The sequence below is a fragment of the Pteropus medius genome, unplaced genomic scaffold, assembly GCF_902729225.1.
Source record: "Pteropus medius unplaced genomic scaffold, Ma_sr-lr_union100, whole genome shotgun sequence".
In the NCBI taxonomy this organism is placed as follows: domain Eukaryota; kingdom Metazoa; phylum Chordata; class Mammalia; order Chiroptera; family Pteropodidae; genus Pteropus; species Pteropus medius.
This window is the reverse complement of record NW_024350922.1, coordinates 1,886,018-1,913,711: the sequence shown is the minus strand read 5'-3', so window position 1 is coordinate 1,913,711 and position 27,694 is coordinate 1,886,018. Positions and strand designations below refer to the sequence as shown.

The following is a 27,694-nucleotide window of genomic DNA, read 5'->3' as shown; positions in this document are numbered from 1 at the left end:
GGCGTCGCTGCCGCTCTCCCGGCGGCCCGCCCGCGATTGGCCGAGGCGCCGCCCGGGTTTGAATCGCAGCCCCCGCCGGGGAGGGCTCTGCCAAAGTGCCACGTTGGGCCGCGCTGCGGCGTGAGGAGCCGGCTGCGGACGCCGGCCCGGGCTCCCGCTCGCGCTGGGTCGCCGGCCGTTGGGGCGGTTGGGCGGCGCGAGGCGAGTCGGGAAGCGGGGCCGCGGCGCGGCGGCGCGTCCCGCCCGGGGGCGGCTCTGGCTGAGGGCGGCGGGGCCGGCGGAGAGCCCGGGGCAGCGGCTGGGGCGGGACGGCGGGGGCCGCTGCCCCGGGGAGAACCGGCCGCGATGCTGGCGGGGAGCCTGGCGGAGGAGTTCGAGCTGGAGGACGAGCCGTGGTACGACCCCCGGGACCTCCAGCAAGGTGAGGGCGCGGTTGGCGGGCGGCCTGGCCGCCGAGGCTCCCGGCAGCGAGACTGTTAGGAAGTTGCTCTCGGCCGCGGGCGCCGGGTGCGGGCGGTCGGCTGCTCACCTGCGTGGGGGCCGCACCTGCCCATCCGGCCGGGAGGCAAGCTCTGCGCAGCCGTCGGCGTCGGCACCCGCGCGGGCGCGGGGCCAGCTCTGCGCCCCGCCGCGTCTGCGGCGCCGTCCCGCGCCAGGTGACTTCATAATCGTCCCCGCAGCCCTCGGAGGCAGCGCGGGCGCCCCCCGGTCAGTGTCCCGCTGCCCGTCGGCCTCGGGGGCCATCGCAGCAGCGCGCCCGCGAGCTGCCGCAGGTGGCAGGACCTGTGCCAAGTGACCTGTGCTCCCCGCAGAAACTGCGAGAGTAACTTGTCAGCCCCATTTCCCAGGTGAGAAAAGCAGGTGCCGAAGCGGCCAGGTGATTTCCCTCGACTTAAGAGTGGGAGCAAATGTATTTGAACCCGCACAGGGAGAATGGGGAGTCATGGGCGCTGCCCAAACCCTATCTCTTGGTTACCACCCGCTTTACAGCTTCTTCCGTTGGCCGTTAGACCTTTGGAAAAATAAAATTGCTTATGCGTGTTTCCCCAGGTGCCCAGAAACGACGCTCGGGCATTGCTCCCCGCCACCCCCGGCTTCCTCCACTCCGCACTCAAGCTGGTTAGAAACAGGCGCTCGTCTCTGGGCCTGCCTGCGAGTTCTTGTAGATGGCGTGTGTCTACTCGTTTTCTTTCAGTTAGCGTATTAGTGCTTCAGGTTGTCTCATCTGAAAATCGCTAGACAGCCCTCAATTTGGAGCCAGCCCCCCCCTCACCCTGCCATTTTGCCTATTAATAGGAGGAACTTGCAACTGGGGGCGCTTTTTGTGTGCCAGGCACGGGGCAGGCCCCGACACAGGTGCTCAGTTAATCCTGTCAGCGACAGTGGAGGCAGAAGTGGGTGCTGTTTGTGGAGCTAGGACCCCACTCCAAACTCGAGCAAACTTTCTTAACCTCTATACTGAGTACTGAGTAATCCTTAGGGATTATTTTTCAGGCATCTTCCACTTCTGCAATTCTTGTAAATCAACATTTTTGGCTCTAAGCTTGCACTGAAAATCAACATTTCAGTTAGTTGAATATTAAATGACCATGTTTTTCATGCTAACCATGGATCTTGGGAGGGAAAACAAGGAATGTAGGCTTGAATGATTCATACTTAGAAAAGGAAAATAAAATAAGCTCATCTTCTCCGGGAAGATGATTTCTTAATATGCCCTGGACAGTCACTTAAACCAAAGTAGTTCGCGGTTAGGCTGGCTTATATAGACGCAGTACTTAGCTGCCGCATGCAGTTTTTGCCATCATGCTCTCTGTGTCCACAAGACAGATCTGTCTTACATTTTAACAAACCTGTTTCCGGAATTCCCCAGAAGGCTTGATGGCCTAGTTTGATATTTTCTGCAGGATTAATGTGACAACCACTGTTCAATTGCAGCATTTCCTCCTAATTAAGCAATTTGTATAATCATAGCTAGATTTTTTTCTTTCCTGCATTACGAAGCATAGATCTGTACAGGCCTGTTTTTTGTGTTTTTGTTTTTTTGGTTTTTGTTTTGTTTGTTTTTTGAATCTAGCGTAATACCTAGACATAATAGAGGCTCGGTTTTCATATTTGTTGAACCGAACAGAGGTACTTACACAGCATCACTCTCTCCTAGCAGGCGCTTACCCCACACTGCATGTCCCCCGCGGGAGGTTGATAGGGACACCCATTCCTAGTATTTCAATCTACTGAGAAGCAACCACAGCATGTTGGAGTTACATGTAGAACTGTTTAACTTCTGATCAAAAAGAAGTCACCAGGTGTTCAACTTTAATGAAACCTAAAGAACACAGGTCCAGACTTCCTGCATGCCAGCTTGCGTTTGGAGTTTGTTCTGTGCTTCTCAAGGGACTTTTACATGCACTATCAGAACGGACTTTGATGTATCCCCGTACGTCATAAACAAACGTGTCGGGTAGGAATGGATGTGATATTTCAACAATCATAACTTGTGAAAGTGGCCTGTAAAAGCACGAAAGCCGCAGTGTGAATAAAAGGATATCCTTGTCCCAATTTTATTATATGTTAACTCCTCAACGTCTAATGGATTTTAAAATTTGTTCGTTTCTCAAATATTTATCTACTCTATGCCAGGTATTTGTCTAGGCCCTGGGGCCACCAGTGCCTAGCCACCAGAGAGGGCAGGCAGGATCCTACAACATACGAAGTTGAGGGTCCAGGAATCTGGTGACTAGAAAAGCCTAGAGATGCTGCCCCACAGTGCCTGGCACACGGTAGGCCCGCAGTCGATATTTGCTGCTGAATAGAGATTAGGGGCAGCACATCTGCTCTGTTCAATAGACTGATAAGCAAATGTAGTGGGTTTTTGTCAAGTGCAGACATGGGTTCGCTTTTTAACATCCTCACTACGAGCACGTACCTCGTTTTATCACGTTGCTTCTCTACTGTGCTTCACAGTTGCGTTTTTTACAAATGGAAGGCAGATCCTCGCACCAGCAAAAAGATTGCGACTCGCTTTATTGCAATATTCGCTTTATTGCGGTGGTCTGGAGCCAGACCCCCGATGTCTCCGAGGTCCGCCTGTATTAACTTGACTAAATGTCTCGTTTGGAGCGAGCTCCTGAAACAACTTTTTAAAATCCTGTTCAAAAGTCATAGAACTACAGTTTTTTTTTCTGCAGCAGCAGCAGCAGCATTTAAGTAGATCGACTCTTTGTATCAAAGTTCGCCGGGCGTTCTATTTTAAATTAAAATTGCTGAGAAATTCCAACGTCAGAAGGCTCTGGTCTACCGTTCGTACCTCGTTAGAAACACGTAGCTGTGTGCAGCCAGGCGAAAACCCTTTGCTTTTACAGAACACTTTGATGGAGTCTGTCTTTTGTCAGAGGGCTGAGCCAGCACAGGAAGAACACACAACGGTGTCTGTGGGCCGGGACCTCTGAGCAGGTACGACGGTGCTGGCTTTGAAATGAGAGCAAGGTGGGCAGGCTTCGGAGACCGGCTTTTCTCCGAGACCAGCTGCCATTCTCATTGTCGTTGGGCGAGCTGCGCAAGCTTAGAATAAGGAGTCAGGTTTCTGCTGTGTGGATCAGGAAATGAGATCTCAGTTTAAAGGAACCTTAAGATTCCTACTTTTCAAGATGAGCATATTTTCCTGGTGTGGAACTAATCTGCCGAATCACTACTCGGAGGGTCATTAAAACTGACATCATTTTTCTTGATGTTCAGATTCAGGTTTTTTGCTTTCCCAATTATAGTAACGTTGGCAACAGGAGTTACACAGAAGCACCACCACGTAACGCATTTGACTTCGTAATAAGAAGAGCTTTCGGCCTAATATTATTGAATGACTGCCACAGGCTACAGCTAACATGGGAATATGTTGTCCTCGTTTTGGAAAAAAACAGGAAGCAAGCAACGTATAATAGCAGTGGGATTTAAAGGTTTCAGAATTCTGGAGGAAAGATCCTTTTAAAAAATTACTCTGGCCGCTAGAGCTAATTTTTTGCCTAAGGCCCAGGGCTGAGTGGAGCGTCTGTTTCACTAACGCTGTACAGGGTTAAAATGGATTATTGTCACCTGCAAAGGCTGATTAGTGAAAGAACATTAAGCACGGAAGCATGGCCAGGCGGTGGTTCTCAGGCCTGCAGGAGGTATGTGCTATTTTCAGTGCCACCCAGGCCAGTTCAGTAGGATTTAGACAACGCAGCCTCTTAGTGAAAATCCTCATTGGAAAATAGATGAACAGACGCATAAGGCTTCAAAACTGTATTGTTGCCTTTTCTTTTGTTCCTTAATTTAAAACACTATAATAAAGGACATTGAATACCCTCCCGTTGCCCCCACTAATTACTTAGAAACCCTCTCGGGCTGACTGCCAGCTTTTGGCTCCGTTTGGTTATGGAAGCCAGATGCTACACAACAGGAAAGAAACTTTTTTTAAAGACCAAAAAAAGACGCTTGTCCTTAAACTAACAGATGAAGTAATGTCCTCTTATCCAGTGTGACTTCACAGGCGCTTTCTCGTAGCTGATACTCGTCTTGCCAGAATTCTATCCTAAAAAAAAGAAGGCCTGTGAAATATTTACACGACTGAGGCTTCAGGCGGCCGGGCCAGGTGGGGCTCGTTTAGCTGGAGCGCAAGACTGAGATAAGGACAAGGTCAGGTTGTTTCCTGGCCGCTGGCCGCTGGCCGCCGTCTGCCGCGCGAGTCTGTGCCCGGCACCTCTGCAGCTGTAGCCGCCCCCGGCTGGGCGTCAAGTAAGTGGCACAGGCCAGTTCACAGGGAGGGGGGCGCTCCGAGGTGGGGGCCGCTGGTCACTGACATCTATGGGAACCCCTGGCCCTTGCAGGGCGGAGTATCTCACCCCTCAGGACTTGAGGAGCGTCGTGCTCGGATGCCCTGTCTTTAGCTCCATGTGGCAAGCGGCGGCTTCTGCGTGGCACTGTGTCCACACGTTATACCGCCAGGAGTACAAAGCGTCATTCCTGGAGCGTGTCGAGCTGTGCGTGGTGGCGTTTTCACTCGGAACGGGAGCTGTCTTGCCGAGGGTGCGCGTACTCCCTCGGGGGAGGGCAGGCAGCAGGTGGCCCCGTGCCATCGTGGAAACAGACGAGAGGCCGCGTAGCACCTGGGCCGAAGGCCGTGCCCCCACCTGAAGCAGGAGTGTGCCCGCGTCCCTGTGTCGGTGGGGACAGCAGAGTGGAGAATGGGGGACGGGGCATAGACCCCACTGACAGTGGTTTCCATTGTGCCTGTGACTCGCCGTGTAGGTCTGATCAGGACAGGGGGCACCTTAGTGCTTCAGTCGTGTCATCTGAAAAACTGGGCTAAAGACCTTGGAAACATATGAACATTAATGTCTCTTACATGAATGGAGCTGTTCGTAAAGGCTCTGTGTCTTACGAATATAAGATGTTATTTCATAGACTCGTCTGAAGTCTGAAGTACATTAATAGGCATTGCTAATATTTAAATCACGAGAGATTGTATTCTAACACCTATCAACAGGATACTGCTTTATTTTAAATGAGTGTAAAATGTTTTCAAATGAGCGGGAGTGGTGTGTGATAGGTTTGGCTTTTTTTCCCTAATTTTTTCACTAATTATGGCCTGGAATGAACAACAGCAGGCAACTTTTCTGTTATCACTTCTAGATCAAGTGTTAATATCAGTAGTCACAAACAGATTTTAAACCTTATTCATCAATCTCTGAAAATTAAGTTTAAAGATCACACGTAGTGAGATTCCCTGTTTCTATAACAAATGCTTTTTCAGAATAAATGTTTTTATGACAATAAGTGATCTCCCAGCTGCCTTCCCATTATGCTTAGAATAAACGCCACACAGCGCTCGCACCAGCCGCAGGCCCTGCGTGAGCCGGCCCCGCCGCCGCCTCCATGCTCCCCGCTCGGGCTGTGGACGCGGTGCCTCTGCCTGGCTTTTCCGTGGCGAGACCGTTATCCTTCAGGCTTTAGCAAAAACGTCCCCTCAGAGATTTCCTTGTACCCTCTTTTCTAAAATAGATCCTCTGTGATCATCAAATTTTTTTCCTCTCACACCCCATCCAAGTGTGTTTTAGCTCTACTGTCAAACAGATCCAGAATCCTCCCCCTTCGCTCCATCTCCACCACCCTAGTCCAGGTCACTGTCGTCTGCCACCCCGATGACTGCGGCATCCTCTTGTCACTCTGCTTTCACCTTCATCCCTTTTATTTACACAGAGTGATCCTGCACTGGGTTACATTTCACTCAGTAAAAGCCGAAATCTTGACCTAGTTAGGTCCGACACAAGCTGGCCAGCCCTGGAGCCCCTCTGACTTGTTCCCACCCCTGATCCAGCCTTGCCAACCTCTCCTTAGCTTCCGTGACGCTTCCTTCCAGGGTCTTTATACTGGTTTTGCCTCCGCCTGGAATATTGTTCACCTAGACAGATCTCCACGGGTCATTTATGCCAGGCCTTCATATCTCGATTCTCACGTCATCCGGATCACATTCTAAGTTCCAGCCCCTCGTGTCCATACTCGTCCTGTGCCCCTTCCTCGCTTTAGTCTTTTGCGTCTTGCTTTTTGTCTTCAGCTCTTCCTGCTGCCTGTCATTGATTTTATCATGCCATTTCCCCCAACAGAATATAATCTCCATGAGGGCATGGAATTTTTTCGTTAAGTTCATAGATCCCCAATGCCCAGAATGGTGTCTGGTGTCGAACTCAAAAAGAGTCTAAAGGCTTTGCTAGAAATAAATGATTAGGGTTTGCTCAACTGTCTTAAGGTCTGCAAACCAGAAACAGAACTAGGCAGTACCAGCCGTGTTCGAAGAAGAAGGAACAGCTGAGTTCTTATGGTAAACAGTACGTTCTTGAGACAGTCAGTCCTGCGTTCTTACCCCCTGGATAGGTCCAAGGTGGCCACTCCCTAGATCAGGTGTTCAGGAGCATTCTTTCCTCAGTCCTTCGAGGGTAACTGGAGGGATGGATACCTGGAGGCCCCCCCATGTACCTGGGGGTTGAGGCAGGGCTGGGTGGCGCAACAGCTTAGTCTCCAGGCAGTTAGACCGGAGCGCCCGTGTCCTGGGCCTCAGCGGCCGTACCTGCAGCATCACGACCCTGTTCGCTTGCCTCGCTCTGTTCCTCTCTCGTGTTATGGAATGCACGCACGCAGGTGTTTCTCACAGTGTGCAGGCCGATTTACTCATCTGCCGTCTGGTCCCCCCTAGGCTCGGAGCGTGGAGAGAGCAGGGGCTTTGTCCGTCCTGGAGTTCAGCGTGGGGCCAGCAGTAAACCAGCTGTCTGCGCAGTGAGCGCCAGGAGGGCGCGGCCGTATCCTGCCGCATGGCGTGCGAAGCGCTCCTTTTGCATTATTTCATTTGATTTCCGTCTTATATCGATGGCAGAGGCGTCTCTCCAGATGAAAATACAAAGTGTGAGGACCTTGACGTCCCCGCCTCAAAAGTATTGACCTGGTGGACAGCCGCCAGGCAGTCAGAGCGGGCCCGGACGGGCCTGCGCAGCTCAGTGCGTTTCCTGCTGTTTACGGGGCGTCTCCGTGGGGTTTGCTACGTAGGTGTTTGGTTCAGCTGCCTGCGTTAGAACTAGCGTCCTCTGGTACCATTAAATTTTTACTTCTAGGGTTGTGTGTAATACAAACAAACCGTGTTTCGTGCACATATATATATGCCCAAGAAGAAAGAGAGTTGAAAAACGAGGTTTAAAATAGAAATATGGTTCTGTGCTAAATCGAAGGGCTGTATGAAGTGCCGACATGTAATTACCTTAAAAACTGTCACTATGCTGCTTATCTGGTTTGCTCATCCTGGCGGACATGAAGAGAAGTAGAAAAAATGGGAGACTGGGGCAGTGTTCTTGTTACTGAGCTAGTTTTCCTTGTTTTTTCACTTAATTTTCAGTCCCCCGAGGAGGCCAGGATCTGTAACAACACACTTTGACAGCTGCAGTAATACGTCCACAGCAGCTGGATTTCATAGGAACTTCAGAGACTGTTTTAAAAATCTGCCTGTGCTTTGAGTCGAGGGGCTGTCCAGAAAAGTAGACAGTCAGGATGTGAATAAGTCCAGTTCCTTAGCAAGTAAGTGTGACCTTAGTCACAGTGCTGGATGGTCCTGAACGGAGCGCATGTCCGTGAAGTCGATGAGCCTTCGTCACGTCACACAGGTGGGGGTGTGTCAGGAGCACGTTGCTGGTGGGGCCCCAGTGACCTGACTCCTGGCAGAGCTCCATTCCCTCCCGTGCCTTCTACCTTCCATGGGGATCCGACCTAAACTTTATACGCTGAGTTTGGGCTTGGTTCGCCCTTAGGTGATGGCCAGGTTGTATGAAATGGTGACGTGGGATCTTCTGCGTTGTTCATTTTCCTGCTAGATCTCCAGCTCGCTGCCGAGCTTGGGAAGACATTACTGGATCGGAACACAGAGTTGGAGGATTCTCTTCAGCAGATGTACACAACCAACCAGGAGCAGCTGCAGGAAATCGAGGTAACTTGTCAGCGGGGGAGTCACGCTGGGCGGAGCGGTGGGACGTGGCCTTTGCTCCCGATCCTTCTCCACTAACCTAGCACTTGCGATGAAAGGCAACGCTTAGTTTCCAGCACCGACATCTTCGAGAAGGAGAAAGCTCAGGGGGCTGAGAGCTTGGCTCCTGCTTGTGCTTCCCCAGCACGGCAGTCCGGGTGATGGAGGGTCCTCTCTCCACCTCCGGTGAGGAGCATCGGAGTAAATGATGCAGGACTTGCTAGTATGTGAAACAAAATGAAGCTGTGCGTGTTATACTTAGTTTTTTACTTTTTTCTTTTAAAAATGAATTATGCAATATTTAAGATACACAAAGAGGTATAAGAGGATAAATAATACAGCGAACACATATGTACCTACCACCCAGCTTAAGGAAGAAAACTACCCACACAGTTGAGGCTCCCCGGTCACAGCTGTGCCCCCGCCCCCTGATACAGCAGAACCAGGACCCGCGTCTACATGCAGAAAGACGTAAAAGACCTTAGAACTGTGGCAAGACCTTACCGAGCTCTGACTACGTACTGAACCAGGCGCTGGAAGTTCAGAGTAGAATTCCGTAGTTCCTGACTTCAGTCGAAATTACACAGATTTCACTTTTTGAATACAGATAAGCCTATCCTTGAAAGTAAGGCAAATTAACCTCAGTATCTCTAATTTTACACAGTAGCCCTAATTCAGGTACATACAATAATCTTTTCTTTCCCTAGGATTCCGATTTCTGAATGTAGCCAGTGATGTTACCGAAATACAGTTTTATAATTCCAGGAAGGTGTGATATTGAAGTCGCCAGCTACCATTTTTAGCACGTTCGACATCAAAAAAAGCATAGAACATGCCATACCTGAAATTGAATTTACTTGTCGAGTTTGCCAGAAACCTAAAAATACAGGAAAAACCAGGCATTTTTAAAGGATGAAACTAGCCAGATGCCCCACGCGGTTAAGGAGCTCATTCCTGCTTGGGCTCCCGGACTTTCTTTTTCCGCTCCTTGGGAGGTTCCACGCGTGGTCTTGGCGCACATACGTGAAGACTGTCTTATACTGTGAAGCGTGTTCGTTTGCATTCGGGTGGAAACAGTCTTAATACGTCGTTGGTATTTTCTATGAAAGCACCTAGGACTGAATATACAGTCACTGATATTCTAGCAGACCTCCCAAGTATAAGTGAAAAAAGTTCATTTGCAGGATTAGGAGAACGTCGCTTATTTGTTCCTATAGGAGATCACAAACACAGTTGCTGTTTGATCCCAGTTCATTGTGTTTCTGCCTTTGTTTTCTGTGGCATCGAGGATGACTAACCAGTTAAGACAGATTATCGACTTCTGAAAAACGTCAAAGCTTTTTAAGATTCTCCAAATCTACAAGTGCCATTCCATCATCTAATGTTTTCCATTAGATGTTGCAAAGCGTAATGAAAATGAAGCATCCAGTTCAGAGCATGATGACTAAGTAAACGTGAAATTAAATACGTGTGTAAGCTGGTCAGGTGAGCCCAGCCCGGCATACTCCCCGGCGCGCTTCCACGAGCCTCTCCTCTGGGCCTGCGGTGGCCTGGTTCACGGCCCTCCGCGTTTGCTCTTTATCCAAAGCTGCGTTTTGGCTAAGAACGACCCTGACTTAGATTTCTTCCCCGCTGCTCCTGTGGCCTTTCTTCTTCTGAATCCTTGGTGAAAGTCCGTGGGGGTGGGATGACATGAGGGTGGGTGAAATGGCGGTGCTGGCTACGCCCGCTTTCCGGCCCAAGGCCTCCGCAGACCCGCCGGCCGTGCTGCCTGCTCGGTTCACAGCGGTGCCCGGGCAGACCCGCAGGTCGCACGGCATGGACTTCCACGGTCTCTCCAGTGACCAGGCAGACGGAGGGCCCGTTCTCTACTGAAGGATGCCTGTGTGTTATGTACCTCTGAACTAGAACCTTCAGGAGCCCCCTAAACTTTATAAGGGCTCTTAATTCAAACCTTATGTCAGTTTTTTTCCTAAGTGAACTTTTCGTTAAGTATATGTGTTGAAAAAAAATACTACTCTTTAGTATATAGTTCGATGAATTTTCATAAAGTAAACACGCCCATGTCCCCAAGAGCCAGATAAGAAATGGGGACGTTATCAGCTCTTCCAGTCACCACCCCTGCTGGCCAGCATTCTAATACCCTGTATTAGTTTAGCCTGTTTTTAAACTTTGCATGAATGGACTTGTATAAGTTTTAATCTAACTTTCTGGAATGTTTACTGGGAGTTTTCCTGATTAGGAAAGTAATACATGGTTATTTTTGTAATTTAGAAAAATATATTGTTGAAAACCAAAACATCAGCTCTTATCCCACCAACCCGGAGAGATTTTAAGTGAGTCCAGAAAAAGGATCCTGGAACACACCACTCACTCATGGCGGGTGAGGAACAGAGCAGAACCGGCGGAAACGCTAGGGTAAAACCCCCACACTGGGACTCACAGTGGGGACAGACAGCTAGGAGACCGTCAAAGGGAACTTGTAAGCAGAACTACGAGTATGCTTCCAAAGACAATCAGTGAGTTTTCAAACAGTCCTCACACAAATCGATTGGTATTTTGTTAGTCATTATTTTTAACGTAAAAAATTAAACTATTAGAAGGAATAATTGGCTTCGTAGATGCCTACAGCCTGTGCGACTTTTATCGTGTTAATCTGAGCAGCTGATTTTCCAAGAATCCAGAGCGGAGCCAGTGTTTCTCCCGGATGAGGCGGGGGAGAGAAACTTCGGAGAGGAATGTGATCTGACACCCTCAGACACAGTCCGATCCTGTTCAGGGCACGTGCCCTTCCATCCCGCAGCTGTGGAAGCAGCCCGCAGCCGTGTGTGCACTGCCGCTCTGCTTGGCACCTGCCGTCCCCACTGGGGTGGCCCTCCAACCCAAAGGTCGTCTGGCCTTTCAAGGCGTCCTTTCTTTCAAGAGCTCATGTCTTCTTTGGAAATTATAAAGCATTTCGTGCTTTCTTTACTACATTTATCAACAATCTGCTTTGTTATATTTATTTCCTGATTTGTTTTCTTCCCCGCCCTCCTTTATTTTCCATTGCAACATTGAAGACTTCTCTGTGTTTATGGTCTTCAGCACAGAGTAGGTAATTGATACATACTTGTCAAAATCAGCATCTTAACAGAGGACAGATACATAGTTTACAAAGCACTTCCCATAATTCCTAAACTGTGGGTTTCTGCTCCTGGAGATATATTTTAGACAGTATACATTGTGGCAGAGTTTATCCATGTTTTAAGAATTTTAGTAGTAAAAGAATCTTAATTCTGAAAAAAATCCTTTTCAATTACTGGAAAATAGATCTTAAAAACAATCCAAGCTTTTAATAGTGAGATTAGAGGTGATTTTCATTTTCATATTCCTGCTTCCCCCCCCCTCAAATTTCCTATGGAGAAATATAATATTTTAATCAGGGTAAAGAGGTTTTTCAGTGGTAACAGGAAATATTTCTTCAGTATTGTGGCAGGTCATTTTGGTACTGAATTCAAAGGATTTGGGCTAAATCCTTAATAGAAGGATAATCCCAACACTGCATGCGACCCAGATTTCCATTCCGTTGCCAGGCATTTTTAGTTTGGGTTGTCTGTGCTCGCCTGCATTCGAGGTCAGGGTTCTACAGTTGCAAAGGGGTGTTAATCCACTCCTGCTGGCCTTTCTTTTTCAAACGTTTGCCTCAGGTGTAAGGTGGCCTATTTATAGCTTTCGTGCATAATCTGAACCTTGTGCTGATAATGGAGGTGGCCTTCTGTTCAAATTCCAAGACACGTGTAAGCTGGCCACGCACTTAAACTTTGATGCTCTTGCCTGTAGGTGACGTGGCTGCCACCCCCGTGTTCTCCTCTGCCCACTGTTTGGCTTACCCGTCTGCCTTTCTGCTGTTGAACACGGCAAATGCTTTCACACTTGGACTCTTTTTGGCACTTGAATTTTAGGGTCTCGGCAGTCCTGTCAGAGTCGTTTGAGGCTGTGTCAAACATTCTGCACAGAGAAAACTAGAACGTTAGAAGTGTATCTCTGCCTTTAAATCAAGGGCAGAAAATAAGCGAACACATTTCCTTCTAGACCCAGAAAACAAACTCAGAAACAGTAATGCGAAGTTTTAGAGAACAAGCTTTAAAGCGGTGTCTGACCTGTTAGAGCTCCGAGTCTCTGGCCTCAAGTCAATACTTGCTTGTAATTTAAAAATAATAAGATTAAATTCCTACCACGTGCAAACAAGCTCCCCGCCATTCTTCAGATTGTCCTTAAAGCCGAGTCCTCTGAGACCAAACCCTCGCAACGCCTTCCTGAGTGGTTGCGTCGGGTTTTTACACGGGTTTCTGCGTACCGATGACGGGGCTTACTGCAGTTTTCCAGAGAGCTCTTTGTGTTTGTTTGCATTCTGACCTGTTTCCTTTCTGTTGGCTACAACTCTGCCCCGGGCATCCTGTCTTGAAAAGGGGCAGCAACTTGGGACCCACATACTAGCTGGTAGGGATTTGTAAATGCCCCTCAGGTGCCTGGGGAGTACCGTGGCATGGGTATGTGTACAGGGAAATAATCCGTAAATGGGGCAGGAGGGGAGAGAGTTAGTGGCCAGTAGGGCCTTTTCCCAAGAGGGCTACGGCCAAAGCCACCCCCAAACCTTTCGGCCTCGACCTGGCAGCAGGCTGAGTTGCACGGAGCACAGTAAGGCACTGTGAATATAGATCTAGAGATTAAGTGCCGTGTTTTTAGCCAGTATTTTTGAGTCCCTACTGTGCGTCAGAGACTCTGCCGAAGGGACTAGGTACGTATATGGGTCCTTTGTTCAGTGCCAGACCATGACGTTAAGTGAGCGGTCCAGTTGTTCATTATCTTATTAAGTGTTTTGAGGTCCGTGGATGGAATTGAGGGGGGTCTGTGAATTTGGATGCGGGGAAGTCACATCTTCATCTTAGGGTGCCTTGGGGGATGGGCTGCTTCAGATGGGGTGGTGAGAAGGGCTTTAGAATAGGTGATGTTCAAATGGACGCCTAGCAGGTAATGGGGCACTTGACCTTTCCTTGTCCCTTTGGCTGTCTAGGGTGTTCCCCTTAAAATGCACACGACTACACAGGGAGTCTGTTACTGAGTGCCCGTCGAAACGTTGAAAAAATAAATGTGATTAGTAATGCAGGTGTTTCTTTACAAATACATTAAATACCAAGACCTAACGACAATCCAGAAAGTGCTGTAATTTCAAATAGCGATGAATATAATTAATAAGGTTTTCGCAGCCATTATAGTACGATATGAAAATATCCGATTTCTGTGGGTGATGGAATCCCGCACCCCTCCCACCTCCGGAGGTGTGTCGCCTCCATTCGTAAACCGCAGGCAGTGCTGACCTTCAGGCAGGTGGTCTTGGCCTGCATCCGCGTTTGCAGACCCTCTCCATTCTGCCCACGGCCCCCCAGGGTAACTGCCGGGTCAGCCGCAGCCAGCCAGGAGGACGTGCCCTGGGGAGAGGGACAAGTGGGGCGAAGGCCTTACAAGAGGGGAGCTTGTCCGGAATGATGAGGTCAGAGGCGGCCCCGGGGTGAGGTCAGGAAGCCCCAGCAGCCGACAGGCGGAGCTGGAAAACCGCGTAGGAGTCAGCTGGGGAGATGTCAACCATGAGACACGAGACGATATTAAGGAATTATTGTGGGGGGTTTTCAGGTATGATTGGGATTGTGGTTAAAGTTAAAAGTCTTATCTTTTAGAAATATAGCAATATACTGGAATTAAGATGCCGTAGATCTGCTTTAAAATGACCGGAGATGAGCGTAGAAGACTGGGTAACAGTGCTGAGCGTTGATAGTTGCCGAAACCGGATGACGCGAAGATGAGGGTTCATTCGACCATTTCTCTGCATTCGTATATGTTTGAAATTATCCGTAATAGAAAGTTAAAAAGTGTCGTAGGTAAGATTAGCCATCTGTGGAGTCAGTATTTGAGTGGGCCGAGAATTTAGGAAGACACAGCCAGCATTACGGTGACTAGGATGTGATTTTAGGGAATTATGATTGTAAGAACATATCAAAATGGAGCAGGTGCAGAATGCTTCTGCAGCGGTCAGTGTGCAGCCTGCTCTTGGTGAACGCTGCAGCTAAACAAGTCCTAAGCCGGGAAATGGTGAGTTGGAGCTTAAGAATAATTTTTTAAGCATGAAAAATAAATGTGAATATATTTTAATATTTTTATACTGATTACATGTTGAAATCATAATATTTCAGATATTTTATATTACTGAAATGTATTATTAAAATTAATTTTTATCTATTTTACCTTTCTTAATTGGTAGTTTAAAGTACATTATGAGGCTTCCATTACCTGATGGACCGTATTGCTTTATGGGAACTTAAAAAAATTTTTTTTTATTTTTTAATTACAGTTGATATTATATTAGTCTCGTGTGCAGCATAGTGGTTCGATAGTTATATAACTTATGAAGTGAACCCCCTGATAAGTCATCACCCACCTGACACCTGACGTAATTATCACAGTGTTATTGGGTGTATCCCCGTGACCGGTTTGTGACTGCCTGTTTGTGCTTCATGATCCCACCCACCAAGCCCCCTCCCATCTGGCAACCATCAGTTCTCTGTATCTCTGAATCTGTTTGTTTTGTTTGTTCATTTATCTTATTCTTCAGGTTCTACATATAAGGGAAACCACAGGGTATTTGTCTTCCTCTGTCTGACTTATTTCACTTAGCATAACACCCTCTAGGTCCACTCATGTCGTCACACGTGGTAAGATTTTGTTCTTTTTTATGACCAAGTAATACTCCACTGTATATATGTACTACATCTTTTTTACCTAGTCATCTATCGATGGACACTTAGGTCGCTTCTATATCTTGGTTATTGTAAATAATTCTGCAGTGAACATAGCAGTGCATCTATCTTTTCAAATTAGTGTTTTAGATTTCTTTGGATAAATACCCAGAGTGGGATTGCTAGTGGTAGTTCTATTTTTAATTTTTCGAGGAACTGTCATACTGTTTTCCGGAGTGGCCGTACCCACCAGTGGTCTCACCAGCAGTGCACAAGGGTCCCCTTTTCCCCACGTCCTCACCAACGCTTGTTTTTTGATTTATCGATGTGAGCCATCCTGACAGTTGTAAGGTAATATACCTCATGGTTTTAACTTTTATTTTTCTGTTGATTAGTGAGGTTGAGCATCATGTTATATATCTGTCGGCCATCTGTATATCTTCTTTGGAGAAATGTCTTTTCAGGTCCTTAGGCCATTTTTTAATTGGATTTTTTTTTTTTTTGGTGTTAGGTTGTATGAGTTCCTTATATGTTTTGGATATTAACGCTTTATCAGATATATCATTAGCAAATATCTTCTCCCATTTGGTAGGTTGTCTTTTGTTTTTTGGTGATGGTTTCCTTTGCTGTGCAAAAATTTTTAGTTTGATGTCCTCCGATTTACTTTTTCTTTTGTTTTCTTTGCCCGAAGAGACATGTCCAAAATATAATATTTCTAGGAGTGATGTCAGAGAATTTACCACTTGTGTTTTCTTTTGAGAGTTTTATGGTTTGGGATCTTAGGTTTAAGTCTTGAAGCCATTTTGAGTTTATTCTTGTATGTGGTGTCAGAAAGCGGTCTAGTTTCATTTTATACATGTATCTAACTTTCCCAGCACCATTTATTGAAGAGACTGCCTTCACCCCATTGTATAGTCTTGCCTCCTTTGTCGTAGATTAATTGACCATCTTGGTATGGATTTATTTCTGGGCTCTCTGTTCTGTTTCATTGATCTCCGTGCCTGTTTTTATGCCCACACCATGCTGTTTTGATGACTACAGCCTTGTAGTATATCATCAGGTAATATTATACCTCCAACTTTATTCTTCTCTCTCAGGATTGCTGTGGCTACACAGTGTCTTTCGTGGTTCCCTGTAACTTTTAGGATTATTTGTTGTAGCTTGGTGGAAAATGCCATTGGTATTTCGATAGGGATTGCGTTGAATCTGTAGATTGCTTTGAGTAGTATGGGCATCTTAATGATAGTAATACTTCCTATCCATGAGCATGGTATATGCTTCCATTTATTTGTGTCTTCTTCAGTTTCTCTCCTCAACGTCTTACAATTTTCCAAGTACAGTTCTTTTATCTCCTTGGTTAAATTTACTCCTATTTTATTTTCAATGCAATTGTAAGTGGGTTTGTTTTCTTAATTTCTTTCTGATAGTTCATCATTGGTATATAAAAATGCCACTGATTTCCGATTATTAATTTTGTATCCTGCTACTTGACTGAATTCATTTATCAGGTCTTATTTCATGGTGGAACCTTTATGGTTCTCTCTCTATAGTATCACGTCATCTGCAAACAATGACAGTTTTACTTCTTCCTTTGCAATTTGGATAGTGTTATTTTTCTCGTCTGAGCGCTGGCTAGGCCTTCCCGTGCTGTGTTGAACAGAAGTGGTGAAAGTGAACATCTTTGTCTGGTTTCAGATCTTCAGGAAAATGGTTTCAGCTTTTGCTGATGATAGTTGTCAGTTTGTCATATACGGCCTTTATTATGTCGAAGTATGTTCCCTCTAATTCTACTTTGCTGAGAGTTTTTATCATAAATGGATGCTGATTTTTTCCAATGCTTTTTCTGCATCTGTTGTCATGATCATATAACTATTATCCTTTGTTTTGTTTATGGTATATATCATGTTGGCTGATTTGCGGATATTTAGCAAACCTCGCATCCCAGGAATAAATCCACTTGATCAGAGCGTGTGATATTTTAATGTATTGCTGTATTCGGGTCGCAAATATTTTGTTGAGGATTTTTGAATCTATGTTCATCAGAGATGTTGGCCTGTAATTTTCTTTTTTCGTAATGTGTTTGTCCAGTTTTGGAATCAGTGTAATGCTGGCCTTGTAAAATCAGCTCTTCTTCAGTTCTTGGAGTATTGAGAAAGAGGTGTTAATTCTTCAGATGTTTGATGATATTCACCTGTGAAGCCATCCAGTCCAGGACTTTTGTTTGTTGGGAGTGTTTTGATTACTGATTTGATTTCGTTGGTAGTTGTTGGTCTGTTCAGATTTTCTGTTCTCAATTCAGTCTTCAAAGATCATGTGTTTCTAGGAATTTATCCATTTTTTCCAGATTGTCCAGTTTGTTGCCATATAATTGTTTGTACTATTTTTCTTATTTATATTTTTGTGGTGTCAGTTGCCCTTTCATTTCCGATTTTATTTGGGTGTTCTCTCTTTTTCTCGAAGAGTCTGGTTAAAGGTTTATTAATTCTGTTGATTTTTTTCAAAGAACCGGCTCTCGCTTTCATTCATCTTTTGTATTGTTCTTTTTAGACTCTATTTCATTTATTTCCGCTCTGATCTTTAATCTTTATTATTTCCTTTCTTCTACTCACTTTGGGAATTTTTTTTGTTCTTTTTTTCCTAGTTCCTTTATGTGTAAGGTTAGATCGTTTGAGATTTTTCTTGTTTCTTGAGGTAGGCCTGTGTTACTATGAATTTCCCTCTTAGAACGTCATTGGCTGTGTTTCACGGATTTTTTTTTTTTTTTTTAGCATTGTGTTTTCATTTGTCTCAAGTTATCTCTTGATTTCTTCCTTGATCTTAACCATTTCATTGTTTGGTAAGATGTTCTTTAGCCTCCATGTGTTTGTGTGTTTTTCATTTTTATGCTTATAATTGATTTCTAGTTTTATACCATTGTAATGGAAAAGTTGCTTGATAGGATTTCAGACTTCTTAAATTTATTGAGACTTGTTTTGTGGCCTGTCACTGGTCTATGCCGGAAAATGTTTCAAGTGCACTTGAAAAAAATGTCTGTTCTGCTGCACTGGGGTGAAACACTAAAATATCAATTAAATCCATCTGGTGTAGTGTGTCATTTAAGGTCACTGTTTCCTTGTTGATTTGCTGTCTGGATGGTCTATCCATTGATGTCAAGGGAGTGTTAAAGTTTCCTACTATATTACTGTCGATCTCACCCTTTATGTCCGTCAGTATTTGTTTGATATGTTTAGGTGCTCCTATGTTGGATGTATAGATGTTTATGAGGGTTTTAATCTCTTATTGCAGTGATCCCTTTATCATTGTGAAATATCCTTTTTCTCCCTCTTGTTTATAGCTTTTGTTTTAAAGTCTATTTTGTCTAAGTATTGCTACCCCAACTTTTTTTGGTTTCCATTTACATGAAATATCTTAAAGTTCTCACTGAGTTCACCTACTCTTCTCCTAAGCTCATCGAGCATCCTTATAACCAGTGTTTTAAACTCTGCATCTGGCAGATTAGTTGCCTCCATTTTGTTTAGTTCTTTTTCTGGAGCTTTGTTCTGTTCTCTCATTTGGAACGTATTTGTCTCTTTATTTTGGCTGCTTTGCTATATTTGTTTCTATATATTAGGCAGGGCTGCTGTGTTTCCCGGTCTTGTAGTAGGTGTCTCCCCGGTGTCCCTTGTGTGGGGTGTGTGTGTTCTCCTGTTGTAGTTGAGCCTTGATTGCTGTTGGCATGTCAGTGGGTGAGACTGACCCTCAGGCTGACTGGCTGTGAGGACTGGCTGTGACTACAGCAGATGATTTGCTGTGCAGGGGTGACCTCACAGAGCAGGAGTCATCGTAGTGGGGCTTTGGTGGCTGCAGAGTCCGCCCTTTGGGGGTGTCATTTGTGGCGCTAATTGGATGGTGCTCTGGTGGGTTCTGAAGCTGGTCACCAAGAGCGTCGTTTCTGGGGTCCGTTGGTAGGGGCTCTGGTGCAGGCCAAGGTCAGTCGCTGCCTGTGCCTGGCCCAGGGCCACCTAATAGGAGCTACACAGTGATCTGCTGTTGGTAGCTCCCTGTGCTGGGCATGCAGGCACCTGGGAGAGGCTGTGCTGCAAATCGAGGCCAGCTGCCATTAGTGCTGTGCTTGAGGTGGCTTAACCCGAGGTACACGGCTTGCCGAGGCCAGCCGCTGCTTGTCTGGGGTTTGTGGACTGTGGAGAGATGTTACGAAATTCCACACCAAAGGCTGAGGCCAGCTTCTCGTGAGGAACAGCGACCGAAAGCGGTTACGGCTGGCGGGGCGGGGTCTCTGGGAATCACCAGGGTGGGGCAAGTGGCATTAGCCAAGCTGATGGAGACACAGATTTGGTGCCCGCCTGTAAGCTGGGTGAGGAAGGGTTTGGCAAAGGAGCAGTGGCGCCTGCCGGCACTTCAGTCCCCAGTGAGAGCTGCCCCTCCAATCCTGAAGCCAGATAGATCAGTTTCTCCCTTTGCTGGAGCTCGGTGGGTCCATGCGTGGGCCCTTGAGGAGATCACCTGGGACTCCAGTTGCTCTCCGTCTCACCCAGACTGTCTGCTGATTTCCAAGGTCAGCTGTTGTCAGGACTCCTCTTCCTGGCACTGGTGCTCCTGGCTGGGGCCCCTCACTTCTCAGGGGGGACTTCTACAGCCAAGATGTCCCTCTTGATTCTAAACCATGACACGTGGGTGTGGGGCCAGCCCGCTTTTGTGTCTCCACGCCTCTTAACCAGTCTCGTCGTGGCCGCTTTTTTGTATCCTTTTTATAGGCGTTCTGTTCAGCTAGACCTCAGGTGGTTCCCAGGGATGAGCTTCCTGAGCTCTAGTTGTAACTTGGATGTGGTCGTGGGAGGGGAGCACAGCGCTACCTCCTCCACCGTCCTGACCGGAAGCTGGGACAGCTCTTGACCCCCATCTCACCAGAGGACAAGCTCAGGCGGTACGGAGGCCCAGAAGGCCAGACATGACCTCGTTCATTACCGAGAAGCATGCTTACCCATGCGGGTGCTGATGTCTCCTAGACCCAAGAGAAGGATGTCGGGCAGGGGGTGGGGGGGCTTCCGGGATGGTCCACGTCCAAGAGCAACACCACTCTAGTAAGTGTGATCCATGGACCACTTATGTTAACGTCACCGGGGTTTTTGCTAAAAATGCAGCATCCTGGCCTTACTCCAGTCTCACTGAATCAGAGTTCTAGGGGAAAAGGACCCTGGCTCCTATACTTCCATAAATCCTTCAGATGAATCCTAGCACATGTAAAGTCTGGAAACTGTACATGACACAGCTACCTCTTACTGAGCAGTTTACCAGATGCCATGCCGAACCCTTTATGTATATTAATGTCACAGCAACCTTACGAGGCAGGTGATGAGGAAATCTCATCTTAGAAAATTAAGGTGACTTGCCAAAGGTCATCCAGTTAGAAATGGCGAAGCAGGACTATAAATCAAATGCCGATCCCAAAGTCGTGCTCTTAGCTGTGGCACCACCGCCGCCCAGCGGGCCATCGTCGCTTTTCTCTGCCCCTTCGCCCACCAAAGGCTTTTGTGGCAGCTGGCCCCTCATCTGCCCTTTGTGGGGCAGGTGTGTCCTACAGAGGATGTGGCTACTCCGGTCACCGGAAGGGACAGTTCCTGCTCTAAACTGATGCTTCGTGTCTGTTCTGTGCATGAGCCGCTGCCTTTTTCGCTGTTTTGAATAGGCCCCAAGGAGCCCTTGAGACCTTACACTTGATGTCGAGTGGCTGGGAGCATTTCTGCAACCATTATATATTTTCCTGTGATTCTAAACCTTTTTTCCAGTGTTCCTAAGAGACTGAACACTTTTCTGTCGGTGACAGGAACCTACTGTGATGTGACATTGCTAGCCAGAGGACAAGAATAAGGGTCTCCTCCTACAGTTCTGAAAAAGCTTCCCCCAAGAGACTCACGGTCGGTATCCAAGGGACCAGAAGCCGGCGGGGTTGAGAGTAACTGGCAAGCACACAGATTGTGCAAGGACCGTGCCTGTGTGCCGCTCACCTCGCTTAATGCTGTTGTCCGCAGGTTGGGTTCTGACAGGTCCACGACCCTTCCATGCCATTCCAGACCCAGAAGGCTCTATAGAACGAGATCGTTTTCTTAGTTCAGAAACATTAGTGCTGGGTTGCAGGGCGCTGCCCAGACCTCACTGGGGGTGTCGCACGCGTACCGTGTTGTCTTTCTAAAATTGGAAGAATTTTCCAAAAATACTTTTGGCCCCAAGAGTGTCAGATGAGAAAGCTGAAGTTATGAGAGCCATTTGCTCAGCGCATCACCCCTGAAAGAGGGCCACCTGTGTTTTCAGCTCTGCCACGCTATACTGCCACTTAACGAGCCCGTTGAGAATCGTTTATCCCATCGTTCAAAGAAGTCGGCCAGCTCCTCCGGTACTGTAGAGCTGTATAAAAAGCCTCGAGAAAGGTGTTTTTAGAGCCCTCTCTTTGGTCTCACGTTTGATCATTGGTGATGCTTCAGACCTCCCTTTCCTCTTCTGTCTGGTTGCGCCCAGGGGAAGAGTGTGACTTTCATGTGGAACAGACACTGTCTAGTGTCTTCGGTGGAGTCGAGCAGGGAGTCAGAGTGACTGAACACTGTGGTGTTAGGGTTGAGATTATTCCCCTTCATACTTGGACGTTTAGAAAGCAATGTCAGCACCAAAATAAATCATCTGGCAGATTTTTCACAAATAAGGAGGATCGTGGTGATAAATAACACTCTCACAAAACTGAAGATACCAAGAATCTTTGAATCGAGCTAAAATTCCTCTTTCTGGTTAAATCTTCTTTTTCTTTATTTATATTGGTCCAGAATGGCTTACTCAGAGGAAAAAGTAATTTTTTTCAAGTGAAAAGTCATCTAAAATTTTCCACTATAGGCTTTATTTCTGTAAAACAGGATATTTTTGCTTGAACATCAATCATGTGTTCCATGCTTTTTCTCGTGTGGGATTATTATTTCTCACTTTAGATTTTTCTGTCGAATGTAGATTTTATTTATGCATGTTATATGCTTTGTAAGATTCGCCTAACCTCAGAGATACAGAGGATGTTGACTTGAGGGAAAGCTAAGCATATAAATCATGGCCTGTTCTCATTTCCTGTTAAGGCAAGTAGTTTAATTGGGGTTTAAAGTTGTTCTTTTCATAAAATAAACCTGTGGTCTTGTGGTATAATAAAAATTATATTTTTGCTCTTTGTCCCCAGTTCCGGGCACAGAGCTCCTTAAACCCTTGGAATTTCCTGAGTGACAGGATGGGGACTGGTTGCCAGAAAGAACCGGCCATGTGATTAGAGGTTTAGAACGATCAGCCCAGCCCCCAGCCTCTGGGGACGGGGCAGGGACTGGCGAGCGAGTTGGAGCACCAGGTGCCGTAATCAGTCGTGCCGATGTGACGAGCTCACAGTGGCCGGGAGGGTGGTGTGTCTGGCGGGGGCATCCGCCGGCCGTCTGCCGCTCCTCCCCTCGCTGTTCCTGACTTGGAGCCTTTGTAAATAAACGAGCAAACTGTACACGAAGTCTTTCCCGAGGTCTCTGAGCGTCCCAGTGAATCGCTGAACCCGAGAGACGGTTCTGGCCACTGGCCGGAAGTACGGGTGGCCCCCGAGACTTGGAACTAGCATCCGAAGTGGCAGCAGTTTTGTGGGACTGAGCCCAGCGGTGCTGGGAACACTTGGGGTGTCGCAGGCGGGTCACGCGTGACCGCCTTCTCTTACAGTACCTGAGCAAGCAGGTGGACCTGCTGCGGCAGATGAATGAGCAGCACGCGAAGGTGTACGAGCAGCTGGACATCACGGCACGCGACCTGGAGGAGACTAACCAAAGGCTCGTGGCCGACAGCAAGGCTTCCCAGCACAGGGTGCTGAGGTGACTTTTCTGGACCGCATGGGGGGCCCCCGGAGGGTCATGTGGGGTGAAGTCCGGGTCCATGGGGGCGTCGGGTGAGGGCGGATTCCTTATGGAGAACAGGGGGACCGCGTAGCAGTCCTTTCCAATGCAGAAAGCCCAGCGTGAGGGGCCGGCAGCTCATCTGCCCTCGGTTTCACGCGACAAGCAGTGACCGGCCTCTGTCTGTCCCTCACAGTCTGACTGAAACAATCGAGGGCCTGCAAGCCAACATCGACCAGCTCCAGAGCCAGGTGGAGGAGCTGAAGTCCTCCGGCCGAGGGCAGAGGGGCCCAGGGACTTGTGACCAGAAGTCGGCACCCAGCTTCTCGTGTCTGAAAGAGCTGTACGACCTGCGCCAGTAAGAGCCGCCGCCTGGCTGTCGGACCCACTCGCCAGTGTGCGGGACGGCCACCAACCTCACGCACAGGCCACGGGGTTCTGGGCTGGCGTCATTCTGAGAGGGCGCGTCCTCTAACGTCCTGCGAACATTTCTTTCCACACCTTTAACGTCTTAAATCTTAGTTTAAATAAGATGCGGTATTTCTATTAGACCGCAGATTTGGGGTTATTTTCACATTAGAGTGAAGGAAAAAAATTGAAATTTCAGTAAAACGAGAATGGAAGCAAACAAGTTCCTCTGCCTACGGAAATGCCTGTCACAGTTCAGAGTCAGCAGACTGACTTTTCATGAGAACCGTTTGCTGGGCGCCTGTGGTGCAGACGGGGAGTGGTGAGCACAGCAGACACAGCCCCTGCCCTCGGGAGCCTTCTGCCCGCGAGAGCCACACACACGCACACACACCCCACCCAGTCGCCAGGGACCCTGAGCAGAGACGAGCCCTGCGTTTGGTGGTTGTCACCCCTGGCTGTGCACCCGCGGGGCTTGCCCCAGATGCGGTACCAGCGATTCCCCGAGGCCAAGGCAGACTCTGCTGTGGGCGATCCTGGCGGCCTTCCTGGTTGAGTCGCTACGCGACGGTTCCAGCCATGGCTGCGCATTATGAATCACAGGGACAGTTTGGAAAGCTCCCAGGGGCCCCCACTGACCAGCCAGGCAGGAGTGTGTGGGGCTGGGCCAGTGTCAGCCTCCGAGGCCAGGGACCGCTGGGCACCCCGAGTCCCCTGAAAGAGCCAGTGCGACGGCCGCTCTTCGGAGCAGGTGTCGGCTGGCATCGTGAATGTCTGAGTGATTTCTTGCACGTTTTCCTAGCCGGCCTCCCACATGTAGTTTAATCGGGCTTTGAGCCGTTGCTCTGGTGAGCCATCGGCACAAAGTCGCTGTCACGGGCCCTGGAAAATATTTAGCTGGAAACAGTCATTGCCGTTCCTCTCCCCGTTCCCAGCGGACCTGTGTGACACGTTCTCTCGTTTCCCCAGACACTTTGTGTACGATCACGTGTTCGCCGAGAAGATCACCTCCCTGCACAGCGAGCAGAGCCCGGACGCCGAGGAGCACGAGCATCTGAAGAGGGCGGTGACCACGCTGCAGGCGCAGCTGGGCCTGGAGCGGCAGCGGCGGGCGGCCCTGGAGGAGGAGTGCGCGCTGGTGCTGGCCGAGAACCGCGAGCTGGAGCGGCGGCTCGGGGCGGCGGGGGCCTGCCGGGCCCGCGCGCTGGAGCTGGAGGCCGAGGTGGCCGAGCTGCGCCAGATGCTGCAGTCGGAGCCCCCGTGCGCGAACGGCGCCGAGGAGCTGGCGCCCGACTCCCTGTTCGTCTCCTTCAAGGGACCGAGCCCCAGCCTGCTGGAGGAGGTGCTTCTGGCGGCGCCCGAGGCGCACCGGAGGCCTCTCAAGCGCAGCAGCAGCGAGACGGTGCTCAGCAGCCTGGCGGGCGGCGATGTCGTGACGGGCCACGAAGAGACCTGCATCCGCAGGGCCGAGGCGGTGAGGCAGAGGGGCGTGTCCCTGCTGCAGGAGGTGGACACGCAGTACAGCGCCCTGAAGGTCAAGTACGAGGAGCTGCTGCGGAAGTGCCAGCGCGAGGAGGACGCGCTGTCCCACAAGGCCGTGCAGACGGCCAGGGCCCCGGCCGCCCCGGAGCCCGCGGGCTCGCCCGCCAGCACGCCGCCGCCCGAGTACAAGGCGCTGTTCCAGGAGATCTTCAGCTGCATCAAGAAGACCCAGCAGGAGATCGACGAGCAGAGAGCCAGGTGCCGCTCCCGCCCCTCGCAGGCCTCGCCCGGCCTGCAGCCCTCCGCCTAGGGCCCGGCGCCTGCAGCCCCCGGAGCCGGGCGGCCGGGACGGTCGCCTCGTGCTTTGCTTGCTTCGCCAGCGCACAGCCAGGAAGCAGGATGCCGCTGGGGCCGGGTCCCCCGTCCAGCTCCGTTCAGCCCCTCAGCAGGTCCGGGGACTCTGGCCTCTGGCCAGTGCACTGATGAGCCCGCGAGGCCGTGAGAAGCCCCGGCAGCTGCGGATCCGTACCCTGGAGACCGAGGTCTGGGCTCAGCACTGTTCAGTTAGCCGTGGGGGGGCGGCCGGCGGGGACCCCAGGCAGCATCGTGCCCGCTGGCGCCTGGCGTCATGTCTGAATTCCTTAAGAAGCGTGTTCAGGGAAAAAGCAGGGTTCCAATCCATGAGAGGTGGCGGTAACTGAAGCCTTAGAGTCCTTCCCTCTGCCACCATCGGAACTGTGACCGACAGGTAATCCAAACAGATCTCAACCCACTGAGCACCCCGCTGAAAGGGGGACCTCCGCTTTAACCAAAGGTAGCTGGTCAGCGTCGCCCCCCCGAGGCCTCCGCCCCGCATTGCGACGACATCGTCACTCAGTCTGGTGGCTGGGATAGGCAGATAGATATGTCCTGCTTTCCTTTCTTAAATTCAGCTAAGGGGACAGATCAGCCTCTTTACCCCTGTGCTGGCAGAGCTGGCTGAGCCCCGCAGTTCCTGTCACCTCTGCAAATGCTGTGACTTGCTGCAGACAGTCCTTCCTGCCGCTTTTAATATTAACAGTATTGACGTTCTGGCCAGAAATACGCTCATCTTCTCACCTGCATACTTTTAATTTAAAACTATTTAAGAAAACAGGTTCCAATAATTGTATATATTTTTCTAAAAACCAAATAAAACTACCTATGAAAGCGAACAAATGGATCTATTGCTGCTTATTTCAAGCTTGTTATTTCTCTGTGTAAACCACTGTCCACTTGTTTTCTTCCTCAGTATCTGGCAGGAGCGGTAGTGACTTGTTCCCATTTCTTTTAAGCAGGTCCTTGGGATTGTGTAGTTTCACCAGTTCAGCTCATGTCGCAAGTGTTCTTTAAAATGATATGATTGAAAAACATTTTGAAATTTATATACTCTATAATTTTCACTATTTTAGAAGTGTCAGACTTGGTTCTGGGTTAATAGCACCTGATTAGTTGATTCTCAAAAATTTGCTCATTCAGTTATAGGAAAGAAACTATAATATTCAAACACTAAATGAGCATCGAATCTAAATTAGTTTTGCTTTTGGATTATTAAAATGGGTGAGATGTTATTGTTCAAGCAGCACAAAGTGTAAAATCGGCCGGCCGTCTTCCCTGACCACCCCCCCATCTCCTCCCCAGAATCAACACTAGCAGTTTCTCATCTATCCTGCCCAAATATTCTGCCCCAAGCACACGAGTGTTTGCGTCCCCCGCGTATCTGCCGGAAGGACTCATCCACACCGCGTCTCCCATCTGCGCCGAACCATGTGCCTTTGAAACACGTCTCCCTCTGACCGCCAGGCTGTGTGTGGAAGCCGCACGGTGCAGCGGGCTGGGGAGGCAGACCACGCCAGTTCACCTCAGTCCTCCCTACCAGAAACACGCACTGAACCACCATATGTACCTCTGGACATTTATGAGTCTAGAAGGTAAATGATCAGAAGAGAGGTCAAAAAGACACGAGCATATTGCTACTTTCTCGTTGATCTCTGCTCTCATCTTTATTATCTCCCTCCTCCTAGCTTTGGGTTTAGATGATTATTTTTCTAGTTCTTTAAGTTGTAAGATCAGATTGTAGATTTGACGTTACAGCCTGTACAGCATGCACTGTACTAACATGCTGTAGGCAGTTATATTGGTATTTGGTATCTGAACAGAAAAAGCACAGTATAAATAAGAGATGGTGTGTGTGCACACGTGTGCGCGCCTTGTTGGGGGAAGAGCAGGTATCAGGAGGGAGAGAAGGAGGGAATGAAGAAGGGGAGAAAGGGAGAGCAGAGGTTGAGACCCAGAGATAAAGCTTGCGATGAGAAATGATGAGAGGAGGGGGAGAAATGGTACTGGGAGAGAGAGACGGGAAAGGACGTGTTAGTGCTCGTGTGGGCAGTGGGTGGGCCCCGGGCTCCCCTCCTCCCCAACCCTCTGCCCTCGACCCCCACCAGCTCTAGGGCCCGAGCCACGGACAGTGGACAGCATGCTGGGCCTCCTCATCTAGTGAAAGCCCCCGGAGGTAGTGGCAAGTTCAGTGGCTTCTTTGGGTCTAGCCTTTTCAACCCTGCGAGGTAACTGTTGCTTGTAACTGGCCTATACTATAG

At 48.7% G+C, this 27,694-nt stretch overlaps 1 protein-coding gene across 3 annotated transcripts; it reads left to right on the top strand.

Moving 5' to 3' along the window:
• The first annotated feature begins 281 nt into the window (after positions 1 to 281).
• Positions 282 to 26,289, top strand: CDR2 (cerebellar degeneration related protein 2). 3 transcript variants are annotated; one of them, XM_039840234.1, is made up of 6 exons: positions 282 to 421; positions 8,382 to 8,494; positions 20,055 to 20,224; positions 23,020 to 23,168; positions 23,386 to 23,547; positions 24,567 to 26,289. In XM_039840234.1, exons 4-6 carry the CDS (start codon positions 23,053 to 23,055, stop codon positions 25,387 to 25,389), a joined length of 1,101 nt encoding a protein of 366 aa, XP_039696168.1. In that variant the 5' UTR covers positions 282 to 421; positions 8,382 to 8,494; positions 20,055 to 20,224; positions 23,020 to 23,052; the 3' UTR covers positions 25,390 to 26,289. The 3 variants fall into 3 exon arrangements, with proteins under 3 accessions (XP_039696168.1, XP_039696166.1, XP_039696167.1); XM_039840232.1 differs by lacking the exon at positions 20,055 to 20,224 and having other exon boundaries at positions 288 to 421; XM_039840233.1 differs by lacking the exons at positions 282 to 421; positions 20,055 to 20,224 and adding an exon at positions 7,671 to 8,174.
• The last annotated feature ends 1,405 nt before the right edge of the window (positions 26,290 to 27,694 follow it).